This window comes from Equus asinus, chromosome 24, assembly GCF_041296235.1.
Source record: "Equus asinus isolate D_3611 breed Donkey chromosome 24, EquAss-T2T_v2, whole genome shotgun sequence".
Lineage (NCBI taxonomy): Eukaryota > Metazoa > Chordata > Mammalia > Perissodactyla > Equidae > Equus > Equus asinus.
In genome coordinates, this window is record NC_091813.1 from 69178487 (window position 1) to 69193182 (window position 14696).

At 45.4% G+C, this 14696-nt stretch overlaps 1 protein-coding gene across 6 annotated transcripts in view; it reads left to right on the plus strand.

The window, feature by feature from the left end:
- Positions 1 to 3335: 3335 nt before the first annotated feature.
- Positions 3336 to 14696, plus strand: part of ARFGEF3 (ARFGEF family member 3) — a 143181-nt gene continuing 131820 nt past the window's right edge. For 3 of the 6 annotated variants that reach the window (XM_070496124.1, XM_070496126.1, XM_070496130.1), the window contains exons 1-2: positions 3354 to 3564; positions 9369 to 9420. In XM_070496124.1, the coding sequence (XP_070352225.1) occupies positions 3480 to 3564; positions 9369 to 9420 (137 nt within the window). In that variant the 5' untranslated portion in view covers positions 3354 to 3479. Of the gene's footprint in view, positions 3565 to 9368; positions 9421 to 14696 lie in introns of all 6 variants that reach the window. The other 3 variants (XM_070496127.1, XM_070496128.1, XM_070496125.1) reach the window with 3 other exon arrangements.

Consider the following 14696-nt stretch of genomic DNA (forward strand, 5'->3'; position numbering starts at 1 on the left):
AAATTGGCATAAAAACTCACATTTTTTGACTTTTTAATTAGCTGAATTTGGATCTACAGAGAAAAAGTAACATTATATTTCAAGATGTTAAATATATCCAACAGTTACAAAATACATTTTTAAGCATTTTAAGTAACCGCCATGGTTACTATGTGTCCTCAATGCTTTGCAACACAGGAAGAGAACATTATTAATGAAGACACTTGGAATGGAATAAAATTAAAGATATTAACAATATCTCAAGTCTCCGTTTCAAACTTCAAACATTTCCAAAAAACAAATTTAAAATATCAAGGACAAGTATTTGGATAAACGATCCATTTGGTTTTCAAAATCCTGAATCCATATTTGAGTTAAAGTTGATGCCCAAAGAAGAAAACTGACTACTTACACTTGATGCAAATACATTGAATAATGATTATAAGTTTATCACCATTTTAGATTAAGAATTTGCTAAAATTTGCAATTTCAGTTGCTAAGTAGAGTATATTATTATTAATATCATCCACAGCAACTTCTTTGTGTGAACCAGAATTTTTAACCAACGTGACTAAGAACAGTAGGAAGAAAGGGACATCCAACCACAAAGCACCTGGGGTGTGCATGCAGCACTGTCCCTGTGTCTCCAGCCTGGAACGAATTTAAGAACAGGCAAGCGTGCCTGCAACAACTGAAAAAATCGTATTTAGTAATAACTATTATATTTAACAGTAAGTATTGTTTTATAAACAAAACGTTTGTTTCAGTTTTTTAATCTATGTATACATGTATCTATGTTTATACTGGCTGACAATGCAAAGGGTATTTCCTACTGTGAGTTGATATTTGAAAAAAGGGTGTTTTCACTACTCTATTCACTTTCCTTCACAGCCAGCATCTCGAGGGGGTTGTCCATACCTGTGTTTCTACCTCCTCTTACTCCACTGAAACTGGGCTCTGCCCTCATTGTTATTCTAGGGCAGCCTTCCTATCCAAGCTCTCACATTCATCTGATCCTTTTCTGTGTTTATCTTTGTCCTCTCTGTGGCCATTGACCTTGTTGCCTGGATATAAGTTTCATCTTCCCACCACCTTAAAAACACAACACTTTGTGATTATAAAAGTAAAAGTGTTTAACAAAAAAGCAAACTCACCTGTAACACCATCAGAGATAATCACTGTTAACATTTTGTTTATTTTCCAGTTAGATATATGTATGTATTTTTAAACTTTATGTACATCCACAGCAAATATTTAAATAATAAAATTGGGATAATTTAGTGCACAGAAGTACATAGCATTTTACAATGTTCTTGTTTCATTTAACTGTATAGTAGAAACCACTTTGATGTCATTCAATATTCCTCTCCCACATTATTCTTAAAGGCCATATCATATACTGCTTTATGGATGCACACATCATGGATTATTTATCCATTTCTCTATTGTTGGACATTTTGATAGTTTTCAATTTTTTTAAATAATTGACTGACACATTGAAATCCTTGTAGAAAAATCTTTATTCACTTCCATAATCACTTGCTTAGGATGAATTCCTAGAAGTGGGGTGCTGGGTCAGAGCCATATCTATGCTGTATGCACATCCAGAATCCCTCTAGGAATATGGTACCGAGTTGCCCTTCCACCAGCGCCTGTCGCATGAGAGCACCCACCTGGCCAGCTCCTTGCTAACACGAGGCAATAGCATTTAAAATCTCTTAGCCAATTTGATTGATTAAAAAAATCGCATTTTATTTAAAAGTTTGTGCTCTTTTGATTAGTAGGTGCTCGAACATTTTTCATAGGTTATGTCACCTGTATTTCTTTCTCTGGGAACTGACTTCATGTTCATGGCCTGTTTTTTTTAGAGTGTGCATCTGTTTTTTAATGCTTTATAAAAGCTTTTTTACAAAGCTATTCAAACTTTCTATCTTTCAACTGATTTTTCTAGTTTGTAGTTTATGTAAACTTGTTTTTAATTATAAAGATAATATTCTTAAAAAGAGTAAAAAACATAAATGCATATAAAATTAAAAGATGAGTTACTCTCTTTCCTCCTTCAATTCACCCCTCAGTGTCATTTGCTTTTTAATTTGTATGGAACTTTTTCTGTGTGTGAGGAAGATTGGCCCTCTGCTAACATCTATATCAGTCTTCCTCTATTTTGTATGTGTGTCACCTCCACAGCATGGCTTGACAGTGTTGAATGTCTATGCCCAGGATCCAAACCTGGGAACCCCGGGGCCACCCAAACCCCTCGACCAACTTGACCACTACCCCGCCAGGCAGCCCATTGTACGGAACTCCCCCCTCTAGTTGTATACTTTTAGTTGTGAGTCCTTCTAGTTGTGGCATGTGGGACGCCGCCTCAGCATGACCTGATGAGCTGTGCCAGTCCGTGCCCAGGATTCGAACCGACGAAACACTGGGCCACCGAAGTGGAGCGTGTGAACTAAACCACTCGGCCAGGGGAACGGCCCCTGTAGGGAACTTTTGACATAAAGGTTCTACATATTGAAATCGTCAAATCGCTTTCCTTTTCCTTGTTTTCAGTTTCTGCCTTAGCTGGTTTGTTATAAATAATCTTAATGCATTAAGTACATTCACTTAAATTTTCTTCTAAACTTTTCATGGTTCAACTGTTAAATTTTACTCTTAAACACATTTGTAATTTATTTTTGTATATGGTATAAAGTTGTGATCTCTCTATATTTTCCAAACAGTTAACAATGTGGTCTGACATAATTACATAATCTACTACAAGGTTTTTGATTTTATCGTCAAGCACTGGAAACCTTTCTTCCGAGGATGGCTTCGCGGGTGTGAGGACGGTGAGCAGCAGGGTCCTCGGTGCCAGGAGCGCGCGGGGGGTGGTCCGGACACGCCGCCCGTCGGACTCCCGCCGGCTGCGCTCCTCGCGGTCCGAGCGCTCCCCGGCCCGTCGTTCCAGGGAAAGGGCCGACCTCCCGCTCTGCCCCTTCCGTCCGCTGCCTCCCGAGCCCCCGCCGAGCCCGGGCGCCCACAGCTCTCCGCGCTGGCCGGCGTCAAAGCCCCGTGTCTCCCTGGGCGCCGCGTCCCGCGCTGGGCCCCACAGCGCGCACCCCGCGGGCCGCGTCAGGTCAGCCGAGCGCGTGCAGACCCGAGCTCGCGCTCCCGCTCCGCCCCCTCGCTTCTGCTCGTCCTCAACAGGAGGGCGGAGCCGCCATCCTCCCGTTTTCCCCGTCAGGGAACCTGGGAGCCGCGCCGCTCGCCACCACCCGAAGCGGTCAGCAAACCCGGGCTCCTCCGCCCTGAACGCCCCCGCGGCGGCTTCCTCTCCTCCCTCCACCTGCCGCGGGGCGGGGCGGGGGCGGGGCAGGGGGCGGGGCCTCGGCGGCGGCGCGCGCGGCCCCGAGCGGGCGTGATTCTCTGCGGCCGGAGCGGCGAGCGCAGCGTCCGTCTGGGCGCCGGGCCTGGCCTCGCGCTCCCCTCGCTGCCGGCGGCCCGGCCGCGAGCTCAAGATGGAAGAGATCCTGCGGAAGCTGCAGAAGGAGGCGTCCGGGAGCAGGTGCAGAGGCATCAGGGAGAGCTGCGCCTGGGCCCTGGGTAAGCGCGCCGGAGCGTCGCTACCGCCGCGTTCCGCTAGCTGCCCCGGGGCCTGACGTGGGGGGCGTCGCGGCCCGGGCGTGGCCGTCACCACCTCCCGGCGCCCCCCCTTCTGTCCCCAGGTGGGCGGCCGCCAGCTCCATCAGACACGATAGGACACCCGTCAGACACGACGCCCATCAGACACGACCCCACCTCAGAGACGACCCCCCCTCAGAGACGACCCCACTTCAGACACGACGCCACCTCGGAGACGGCCCCCTAGACACGACGCCCATCAGACACGACCCCACCTCAGAGACGACCCCCTAGACACGACCCCACTTCAGACACGACGCCACCTCAGAGACGACCCCACTTCAGACACAACCCCACCTCGGAGACGACCCCCCCCTCAGAGAAGACCCCCCTCAGACACGACCCCACTTCAGACACGACCCCACTTCAGACACAACCCCACCTCGGAGACGACCCCCCTCAGGCACAACCCCACCTCAGACACGACCCCACCTCGGAGACGACCCCCCTCAGAGACGACCCCACCTCGGAGACGACCCCCCCTCAGACACGACGCCCCTCAGACACGACCTCCCCAGACACGACCCCATCTCAGACATGCCTCGCCCGCCGAGCACAGCCCCCTCAGACATGACCCGCCTGAGACACGACAGCCCCCCATACACACACGACCCCCCCCCAACCCCGGACACGACGCCCCTCAGACACGAGAACCCCCTGACACAACCCCGCCTCGGACCCGACCCTCTTCAGACACAGCCCCCCACAGACACACCAGCAGCTGGCGGCAACGGGTCCGGGTGGGGGAGGTGGAAGCATCCGGGAGTCGGTGGTGGGTGAGCAGGAAGCAAGCGCTTGTTTTATTTGATTTCCTGGTGGAGGCCAGCTTGTTGAGTACTCGCTGTCATGGCTGTTGCCCAGGAAAAATAACAGGTTTTTTTCCCTGGACAACGGGGACTGTGGGACTGTGTTGCCTCTGCCCCTCGGACACTGGGCTTAGATTTGTGAGCTGTGGGCGCGCTGACGTAGGTTCCAGGGAGCAGAGGTGTGTTTCCATCTGACAGCTGTGGGACTCAACGGGGAAGACCGCACGACATTCCAGTTAGGCCGGCGTCCCGCCGGCAGGAGCTTGCTCTGGGAAAGGAAGGCCCGAATCCCGCCGGCAGCATGGCCCGGTGGGATGCAGAGGGCAGGAGCTTGCTCTGGGAAAGGAAGGCCCGAATCCCGCCGGCAGCATGGCCCGGTGGGATGCAGAGGGCAGGAGCTTGCTCTGGGAGAGGAAGGCCCGAATCCCGCCGGCAGCATGGCCCGGTGGGATGCAGAGGGCAGGAGCTTGCTCTGGGAGAGGAAGGCCCGAATCCCGCCGGCAGCATGGCCCGGTGGGATGCAGAGGGCAGGAGCTTGCTCTGGGAGAGGAAGGCCGGAAGCCAGCCGCGCTGTGAGCCCTGCATTGCCCAGGCCCGCATGGGCGTCCTCACTTGCCGCTCAGTTAAAAGACAAAATTGAATCTCTTTCTCCCTCAACCAAAAAGCAGTCAGTGCTCGTCGTGACGCTGTGCCGTGGGGCAGCCTGAGACGAGATGGAGAAGTGCCGCCAGCGGGAGAACTGATGGTGTTTTAGGTGGCTGTTAGCATCTAGGAGGTCTCAGTTCTCATGTTTGAGTGTGTGTACAGACAGTCATAGCAACATCCCTTTTGTATTTTTACCTGTGCATGTCCTCACAATTGTCTGGCATATTGTCTGGGAAGTTTATCTTGTCGCCAGAACCAGGACTTGACCGTTTTAGTTTACTGTTGAAGAAGAACGGACCAGATAACCAGATAAATAAGTGAGCAGCTAGGCTCTTAAAGCCACGGTACTGTTTTTGCATGGCCGTTGTCGTTCAGCAGAGAGACTCAGAGCTAGATTCCCCACTGCCTCTAATGAAGGGTCACAGATGGCGGTGGGCCCGAGTGTGCCCCAAACATGCCATTCCTTGCAGTCATCATTATTTTGCTGTCATTTAGGCAGATTTAGGTAATAGGGAGGAGAAGACTAATCTAGTATTTTTCATGTTTGAATTCTGATACTCAGCATCTTGTTAAATCCAGCTGCAGCGTTTCTGAGTGTAGGTCCTTGAGGCTACCTGGGAAGCTCAGAGCTGAGGCAGGTGGGTTATCTGCGTGGAACCGGGAGTCCAGCCTGACTCAGAGTAGATGGGATTCCTCTCCCGGTGGTTGTTCTCTAGTTGCAAGAGGAGACACGAAATAGTTAAATAACAGTGCAGGGCATTCATTGTGCAGTTGGAATGAGTAAACCAGGAAAACAGACCAAAGAAGAGGGGATGAATGTGGCGTCAGGGAAAGGTGGGGGAAATTGGTGTGAGCTGGTGGGGCTTTTGAAGTAGATTTGACTTGAAGAATGGGTAAGCTGTGGGTTCCTTCTTTTCTTTGCTTATTTATTTAGCAGACATTTATTAAGACCTCCCCTGTACTGAGCAGTGGAGATATAAGGATGAGTAAAATACTTCCTCCCTGTAGGATTTTGTTAGAAGGGCGTGTTGGAGGGAGAATGCAGCGTAAACAAAGGCACGGAGACTTGGTTTCCTGTTCTCTTTCTCGCTTCAATCCATTTTCCACTATTGCCTCAATTTTTTTTTTTTTTTTTTTTTACTATAAAACACTTTTCACTACTGAATCCCCATAATTTCTTTAAAGTTTGAATTCCTTAGAATGCTCTTCAGAATCTGGCCCTAGCCTTCTTTCTTATCACCCCTGAACCAAGGGCTCAACAATGTAGAGGCAATCAGCTGCAGCACTTTCTCGAACATGTTGCACACTGCACACTTCTCTGCCTTTGCTCATGTTAGTCCTTCTGCCAGGAATTACCTTTCCAGACTCCTCAAGGCCCAACTCAGACAAGAAGCACCGCTGAGCCCCTCAGTTGAATCATTTGCTCTTTGGGTCTAAGCACTGCCCTCATGCCTCTCTCAGAGCATGTGCTGCTTTGGATGATGGTTGTGTGCACAGCTACTCTTCTGAGGGCAGGATAATTGAGAACTATGTTAGGTTCAAGAGACCAAAAAAACTAGTTCAAGCTGACCTAAGCAAAACAAAATTTATTCACCCTATTAAGTAAATATCCCTTGGAAGGCTAGCTATGGGTTGAGTTTTGTTCAGGAATTCTACACTGTTCAGGGACCTTGCTCTGCTCTCTTGGGCTGACTGACACACTCTGCATGAGTCTCCACAGCTTTGGGCTCATGAGTCACCACATCTAGACTATCTCATGAGAAAGAGGTGTCAGCACACTTAGACCATCTCAGGAGAGAAAGAACATCTCCTACTTGGACTGTTGTAGGAGAGAGGAGTCACTGTCACATTTAGACCATCATAGGAGAGAGGAGTCATCTCCCACAAAAGCTGTTGCAGGAGAGAGGGGTCTTCATGACATCAGACCATCTCAGAAGAATGAGACTCTTCCAGCCACTCCTGCCTAGTCCTTGGTTTCACTTGTTCCTTTGTGACCTGATGGGTCATGTGTGTATACTTGAACCTGTTCTCCGGCGGAGGAGTGGGATGGGCTCCCTGGCTTAGGCCTAAGCTACAAGTCCACTGAAATCCCAGAGTCAGGGGAGGATGATCTCCTCTGAACACAATTTGGGCACTGGTTCAGAAGGTGGGGGAGGGGATGCCAGTCACTCAAAACAGCAATGCCACAGTGTAGACCTGAGCCCCTTGAGCACAGGCTGCAGCTCATGCTTCCTGTGGCTTCTGTGCCTGTAGTATGAGGCAGATGTTCAATAAGCAAATCAACACTTGAATGACTTGCTTGGATATTAAATGATATTGATCTTTTTTCTAGTTATAAAAGTTATATATGCTCATTTTAGAATATTGGAAAATATTAGAATAGCATAAAGAAAAAATTAAAATCGCCTGTAATCTGACCACCCAGATACAGTACTATTCAAATTTTGGAGTATTGCCCTTCTGCAAAGGATCATACCATAAATGGCAGGTTGTCATTTGTTTTTTAACTTTTGCATTTTCTTCTACTTTGTCATTTATACCTCTCTGAAAATCAGTTTTCTTAATGGCTGCATGATAACTGGCAAGGGATATGGATGTATCTTTGCTCTATATTGAGCCATCTAGGTTGTTGGATAGTTTTCTTGTCAGTGAGGGAAAGGGAATTCTTTCTGATGAGGGGGTAGAAAGAATAAGGGATGGTCAGCTTGTGGAGAACCAGAAAGAATGCATTTTCCTTCAGGAACTGGCAGTCCTGGATGGAGGCTTGTGGGCTGGAATGGCAGGATGGAGTGGAACGGCAGAACTTTACAACTAGAAGGGACCATGGCCTCATTTGGAAATTTAGATAAGGGGACTCACGTAGAATGGATTTGGAAAATGGAGGACAGGAGAAAGAAGATTAGAGGCTGGTATGCCAGGTGGAGAAGAAGGATAGTCTCTCCAACTTCCACCCTTCCCTCTATCTTCCCACAGCTTCTCCTTCCAGCTGCAATTGCTGTGACCTTCAAGCCCAACTTCCTAGAAACTTCTTAGAAAGTGTCTACTGATTGGGCCACTGACACACATCCTGAGTTGAATATAAACCCCTATGTCTGGTGAGGAAAACTGCTGTGATCTGGTTGTTCAGTGTCAGAACTGCCCCACGAGGAGAGGCAGCAAGTTGTCCTGGACGCTGGCCCTGCCATGCTGAATGTTGGGCTGTCTTGACCCCTGTGGCCTGTGAGCTGCTCCCTGCACCTGCATCTCAGGGCTTCATTTTCTTGTTGTTCTATCCTATCTTAAGGACTGACCTCAGTCCTTCCACTTCTTCCCTTGGCCTTGTGGCCATGATACCACTGACCCTCCTTGTCCCATCCTTCTGTTTTGTGGATTACCTTGCTTACACCCGCCATCTGCACCATGGGCCACACAGGCCCAGATCCTACCATCTTGTTTTGGTCTGTTCTTACTCCTAAGCCTCAGGGACACATCTGGGTCCGTTGTTCCCTCTGATCTCTGAGCAGGGTGGGGAGATTTTTCTCCTTCCCCAGTGGAAATGGTTCACATTGACAGGGCTTGTTAGCTCTAAGCAGTGAAGAGAAGCATCAACACGGTTCGAGATGAAAAATTGGAGACAAGTTGGAGCTATCAAAATAAAACTTTTTTTTTTTTTGGAAGAGAATAATGAGCTTTTTTGTTATCTCTACAATTGGAGGCAGTAACAGTGTGAATAATCCACAGCAGTGGTAAAGTATTGATCATCCAGCTTGAAGTAATGAGATTTGAGCCTCCCAATCAGTCTCCCTAACTATAGTGTGATTGAAAAAAGCTTAATCTGCCATCTCATAAACATGTGCAAGAATCGTGAGATATCTCATAAAGTGCCTTGTGAACTTGAAAGTCTCTCACAAGTATGTTTTTGTTTAAGGGTATTGAAACTGTAGTTTCAAGGAAACAGCTTTCCTTTCTCTATTTTATTGCAAGAGTATAGAATTTTAGCCAGTTGTAACTAGATTAAATTGGCATTCTGATTCAGGTTAGGAATTTAACTATTCATTCGGTGTCTCTATAGGGAAATGCATCGTCATTTTTAACCTTCCCCGGGGAAGTCTCTGGGGCTGCCAAGGGAGAAGGATTTTTAAGTATGGATGATTTGCATGCAGAGAAGTGACAATTCACTAATGTATAATTATAGGAATTTCTGAGGAAAAAAGAAACTAGCAGTGAAATAATGTCTCAGTGCAGATTCTCATTCTTTTCATATTTATTTTTAAATTTGCTTTTTTCCTTTTGTAGAAACCCTGGGTGGTGTGGATACCGTTGTCAAGATCCCCCCACACTTGCTGAGGTAAGGAGACTGGAGTTGTTTAATATAGTGGAAGTGAAAATTGTCCTCCCTGTTTCCTGAAAGCCCAGATAACCTCGTTGGCTTATAGTGTTTTACTTGCTGAAGGAGGGCTTTTTTGCATCCATGAACTGGGATATTTCATGTGGTTAGCATGATGGGAACCTGATTTCCTCCTGTCTTTGGAGAGAGTGAAGTCAGTGATCCAAAGGAACGAGCTGTAGGAGTCAGGGGTGAAAGGATAAAATTGGTCCAGGAGAGAAATGACCATGAGGTAAGTGAGCATGTGGACAGTGAACAAGATCTTCCACTGCGGATTTGGAAATGGCACCCCCTGTGGGGGCATGCAGCTCTATACCGTGTGAGCTGAGTGTAAGCTCTCACTGGCCCCCTTGGTGGGACACTATCTCACAACTCGGCAGCCACAGGCAGCAGCCCTCCTGTTTCCCCACCTTCCTCACCTCCTCCATCCTTCTGTTCCCCCTCATCGGGAGAGAAATACATGCCCTTTTTGGAAAATTTGGAAAGAACAAATGAGGAAGTAGTCCATAATTACACCACCTAAGGATAACCACTGAAAACAGTTCAATAGATTTTCTTAACACAATTTTTCCACACACGTGTATTTACAAATTAATATGAAATTTATTTACAGGTTTGTTTTCTGCTTGTTTTTTAGTCAACACCATATGAAGAACATATTCTAATGCCAATATATGTTCTTCAAATTAAAATATTGCATATTCTTCCATTATTTGGCTGCTGTAACATAATTTAGTAGTTTTCTTCTTATTATTTTGATTATTTCTAGACTTTTCTTTGAGACTATTAAAAATATTGAACTTCTCATTTGTTGAATATAGTGTCTATACTGTCAGGACACTATGATTTATTTGGTATTTTTTTCTCTTTTCAAGTAGATGAACAGGAATTATGTTTCTATCTTTTAAAAAAATTTATTCCTCTTTGTGTAGTATCTGCTACAGGCTGATATATTGAGGGGAATTCATGTGTTAATCAAACCGAGGGTGCTTTTGTGTATATAATGCTCCTAAATGGACAGAATGTCTGACAGCAACGTTCTCGCCTTGGGGAGGGGAGTTCTGTGGGGGATCCGTGCAAACAGGAGATGTGAAGACTCTCCCAGAGATATGAAGGTATGGATGGATCAAGGGAGGCCATTTCCTGGTCCTCGACTTTCATAGGTGCCCTTTCTGAGACTGGTTTGCTTCAAAATTGGCTTGGCGTGTCTCCTTTTCTGTCTCACCTTTTACAGTCAAAGGAAGAGCGCAGCTGTGTCCCATCTCATCCTGAATCTGACTGTGGTATGTGGTCCTGGGCAAAGAACTCTTCCTACCAACAAAGGCCTATGAAAATGTTAGTGTCTGGGTTGGTGAAGGGATGAGTATAATGACCAGGGCGCACATCTTTTTGCAGGTTAGTTTTTACTTCCTGGCTTATCAGCCAAGTTGAAGGAGGAATTAATCTGGTTAAAAGATAATAGACGAAAAGATTTTTGACAAGTCTCCTTCATTCTTTTCTTATTTATGTAAACAAAGTTCCTTACTGCTATGTCTTTGAAAGTGAAAAAAACAAGGTATGGAACTGATCTTAAACCACCTTATTATAGCAATAGAGAATACTCATCCGTAGGTGTATGAACTAATTGAGGAGAAAAATAAACAAGCCCTATCCCTTTCTTTAGAAATGCATTTCCAATAAAATTATACTTTCCATGTTAACTATATTAATATTCTTATAAGTAATTACTAATGTTTGGATCAGTTGTGTGCATTAGTAGTGACAGCTCGAACCAGAAGAAAATTGAACACTTTTAAGCCTAATGGCCGCAGGAAATTTTTTAAAAATCACTTTATACACATTTTTGTTACAGAGAAATATACATAGGAGATTAATAAAAGCCTCTCAAGTGTTAAAATGTATTATATTGAGAGGAAATTCTGTGGGGGAAGTGGAATGGAAATATGAGTTCAAGGAGAAAAGGAGTACAATGCAGTCTTTTTTACCGTTAAAGGAGAGTTTGTTCATGTATTTTTTGATGAATGAAGGTGGTTTTCAAATTGGTGTGGTATTTGATTTCTTTAGGTACATTTAAATGAGTGATATGTTTTAATTAAAAATTTTAATAATTCCAATATGCTAGAATTATAGCCTTTGCAATTGATTAAAATTATGAAGTTTAAATGTCAACTTAAAATGTCTGAGAAACAAAATTTTAAAAATTTCTTAGTGGCTGTATGAGCAAAAATGTTTGATGACACTGCTGTAAAGATTGTCTTTCAATCCAAAAGGCTGTTGAAGCTACAGCAAGACTTTCTGTGGTTTCAAGTCTGTGATAAAAGGGCTGCCTTCAGTCTTAGGGGCAAGAAGGTGACAATGATCCCAGAAGAGGTCCCTGGTACACTGTTTGGGAATATTCATTAAGACACAACTGGCATTTTCCAACTCTCAGTGTGTGTGTGGCCGGAAGAGTTGGAGAAAATAGTGTTAATGGGCCTGAGGACATAGGTTTGGTCTCTGGTTTAGCCGTTTAGCTTTATTTTCTCTGTGGTCTCAAGATTTACCCCAGACCCAACTAGCCATCTTGTATAAGCCATAGGAGATAGTCACAAAATTGGTGGGAAGGATGCCAGACAAGGAACTGTGTATGGATTTGGGTGGGTGTCTCTACATATCTTCAGCATTATTAGAAATACAATTCAGAATGTTTATCCTAGTGACGAAGAGCAGGCGATGTCATCCTTGTACAAAGGAATGTGCGTTGTTGTGTTCCAGGTGTGCCGTGAGGTCTGTCAGGCATTCTTGTGCGGAGAACTGAAGCGGTGAACGAGACAGAGCAGATGGAGCTGTACACTCAGAGGTTTACATTCTGAGGGAGGAGAGTGAGGACATACATAGCTGGAAACACTTATGTGGTAGCAAGTGTAAGTTTATTGTAGAATTTTGTACATTTAAGGAGGTTTCAGTTTGACTGATTTTTGGTGGCAGGGAGCCTTTGAAAGCCTCTTTTAGGGTGTAGGAATCAGCCATAATTAGAACAAAAAAGAATTATTGAGTTGATAGTAGCCTAACTTACTTTTTCCCTCTGTTGTCGGAGGAGTGATATGATGAGGAGACATACTGTAATGGGCCCCACTTGTTGTCAGTCAGCTTTCTTTATCCTTTGATTCAGGACCCAGAGAGCGCTTCCTCCATCCAGTCCTTATGTTTAACGTGGCATCTTCCTGTTGTTTGAGCACCTGCTCAAAAGAACCTAGTCACTGTAAATATTTGCTCACAAGAAAGAATTTGGGTATGTTAATTATTTTTGCTTCAGTTATGCTTTTGTTTAGTAAATGAGAAAGAAATGAGATTCATAAACTATTTCTTATATTCTCCTAATTTTGTATTCAGATTCAGTTCCATTTCTGTTACCTAGTCACCTGAAAGTGACTATTTGCAGATTTTTTTGTTGTTGCAGATTTTGAAAAGGGCTCTAGGGAAAAATTCAAATCTCAAATACTTTAGCTGTGCTGTTTTTCTTGTTTTTTCTTTTGCCATTGATTGACTGCTTTTCTTGTTAAATATATTAACATTCTGATAAGTAATTACTAATATTGTTTTCGTCAGTGTGTACATTGGTATTGATAGCTCAAGTCGGAATAAAATTGAAACCTTGAGAGACCGATAGTTGTATTATTATTTTTTTTTGCCATTGATTGTTCTCAGGACTTCCTGTACAAAATAAAGTCCAGATGTCACATGAATGATGTTAGTGACTCTAGTGATGACTCCATTCAGTCACGTGTAGGGCATTCTGGGGAGACACCTGGGATAAAACACTTGAGCTGGAATTAAGGAGTGGTCAGAGGCGTTGCCTGTCTCTGCCCAGGCCCTTTCATTGAGCAAGTGCCCACTCGTTGATACGGTGAGCAGCTTTAGCAACAGGGACAGGGATTTGTGCACAGTGCCCAGTGAGACTCCCTGTCAGGGATAGAGGAAGGCCCAGGGAGCAGCCCTTTGGGAAAGTTCCTGAATTTGTTAGTAGACTGTTGGGTGAACATCTTCCCACCTGCCTGCCCTCTGTCTTGCTTTTGGTCCTGGGGGTGAGTTATAAGATTCCTCATCTTGCTCCACGAGGAGCCTGGCCCTCTCTGTCTTTGCTTCTCTTTTCCCTCCTCTCCTTAATCTTCAGGTCTCACACACGTCTTCACAGAGTTGAACAAAAGCTCTGAATTAGTGAGGCCGTCGTGGTGTCCCTCACTCAGAAGCTCTCCATAGTTCAGGCTCTTCCTCAGGTTGGGGCTGCCATCTCCATGTCCTCCTTGTTTGACAAGCAAAAGGCAACTCAGGATGTTCCCTAATAGCGACAGATTTGGTAAAATATCTCCAACCGAGACAAGCTGCCACTCACACTCACTGATTCCATCGTTGTTACACTGGTTCTTCAACTAGGTGATAAATAAGACCTGGAAGCAACTGATAACAACTATTAGTAGTAATAACATGAAGTGTTTTCTGTTCTCTGACATCCTTCTTTTGGTGAGGAGGAGTGGCCGTGAGCTAACATCTGTTGCCAATCTTCCTCTTTTTTTTTTTCTCCCCAAAGCCCCAGAGCATAGTTGTATATCCTAGTTGTAAGTCCTTGTAGTTCTTCTCTGTGGGATGCCACCTCAGCATGACTTGATGAGTGGTTTGTAGGTCCACACTCAGGATCTGAACCCATGAACCCCAGGCCGCCGAATCGGAGTGCATGAACGTAACTGCTATGCCACCAGGCCGGCCCCTTTGACATCCTTCTGTTTACCCTCTCACCTGTGGTTTTTCCTGTGGTTTGGGAATCAAGTGATATAACCAAAATAACCTAGTCATTTAGGGGATTTTCGGGGCTGATATCTGTGTTGTGTGAGGCCTTCACAGCAGGCCTTCACTCCCTGTCAGGGAGCCCTGGGCTTAAGCCCACCTGGAAGTACCACAACTTCTGTCATGTTTAGTTCCTTGCCAGTTGGTACCTCAGCCATCCCCTCCAAGCCCCACTGTCCTTGTGATAGTGTGGTTGTGGTGTCACCTACATCTGTCTGATCCTTTTTCTCTCTAAGATGTTGAACAGCCTATATTTTTTCCAGCCCTATTTGTTACAAGGGAAAGGGCTTGCATCTCTTCTGTGGACCTTTCACTCCCTTTTCAGTTGTTTGCAGTCGCTGGCTCTTCCAGATCATTCTTGACCTCCTGGCACACTCCCAGGGAATGTTCTTCTGCTTCCGAGTCCTGGTTGGGAG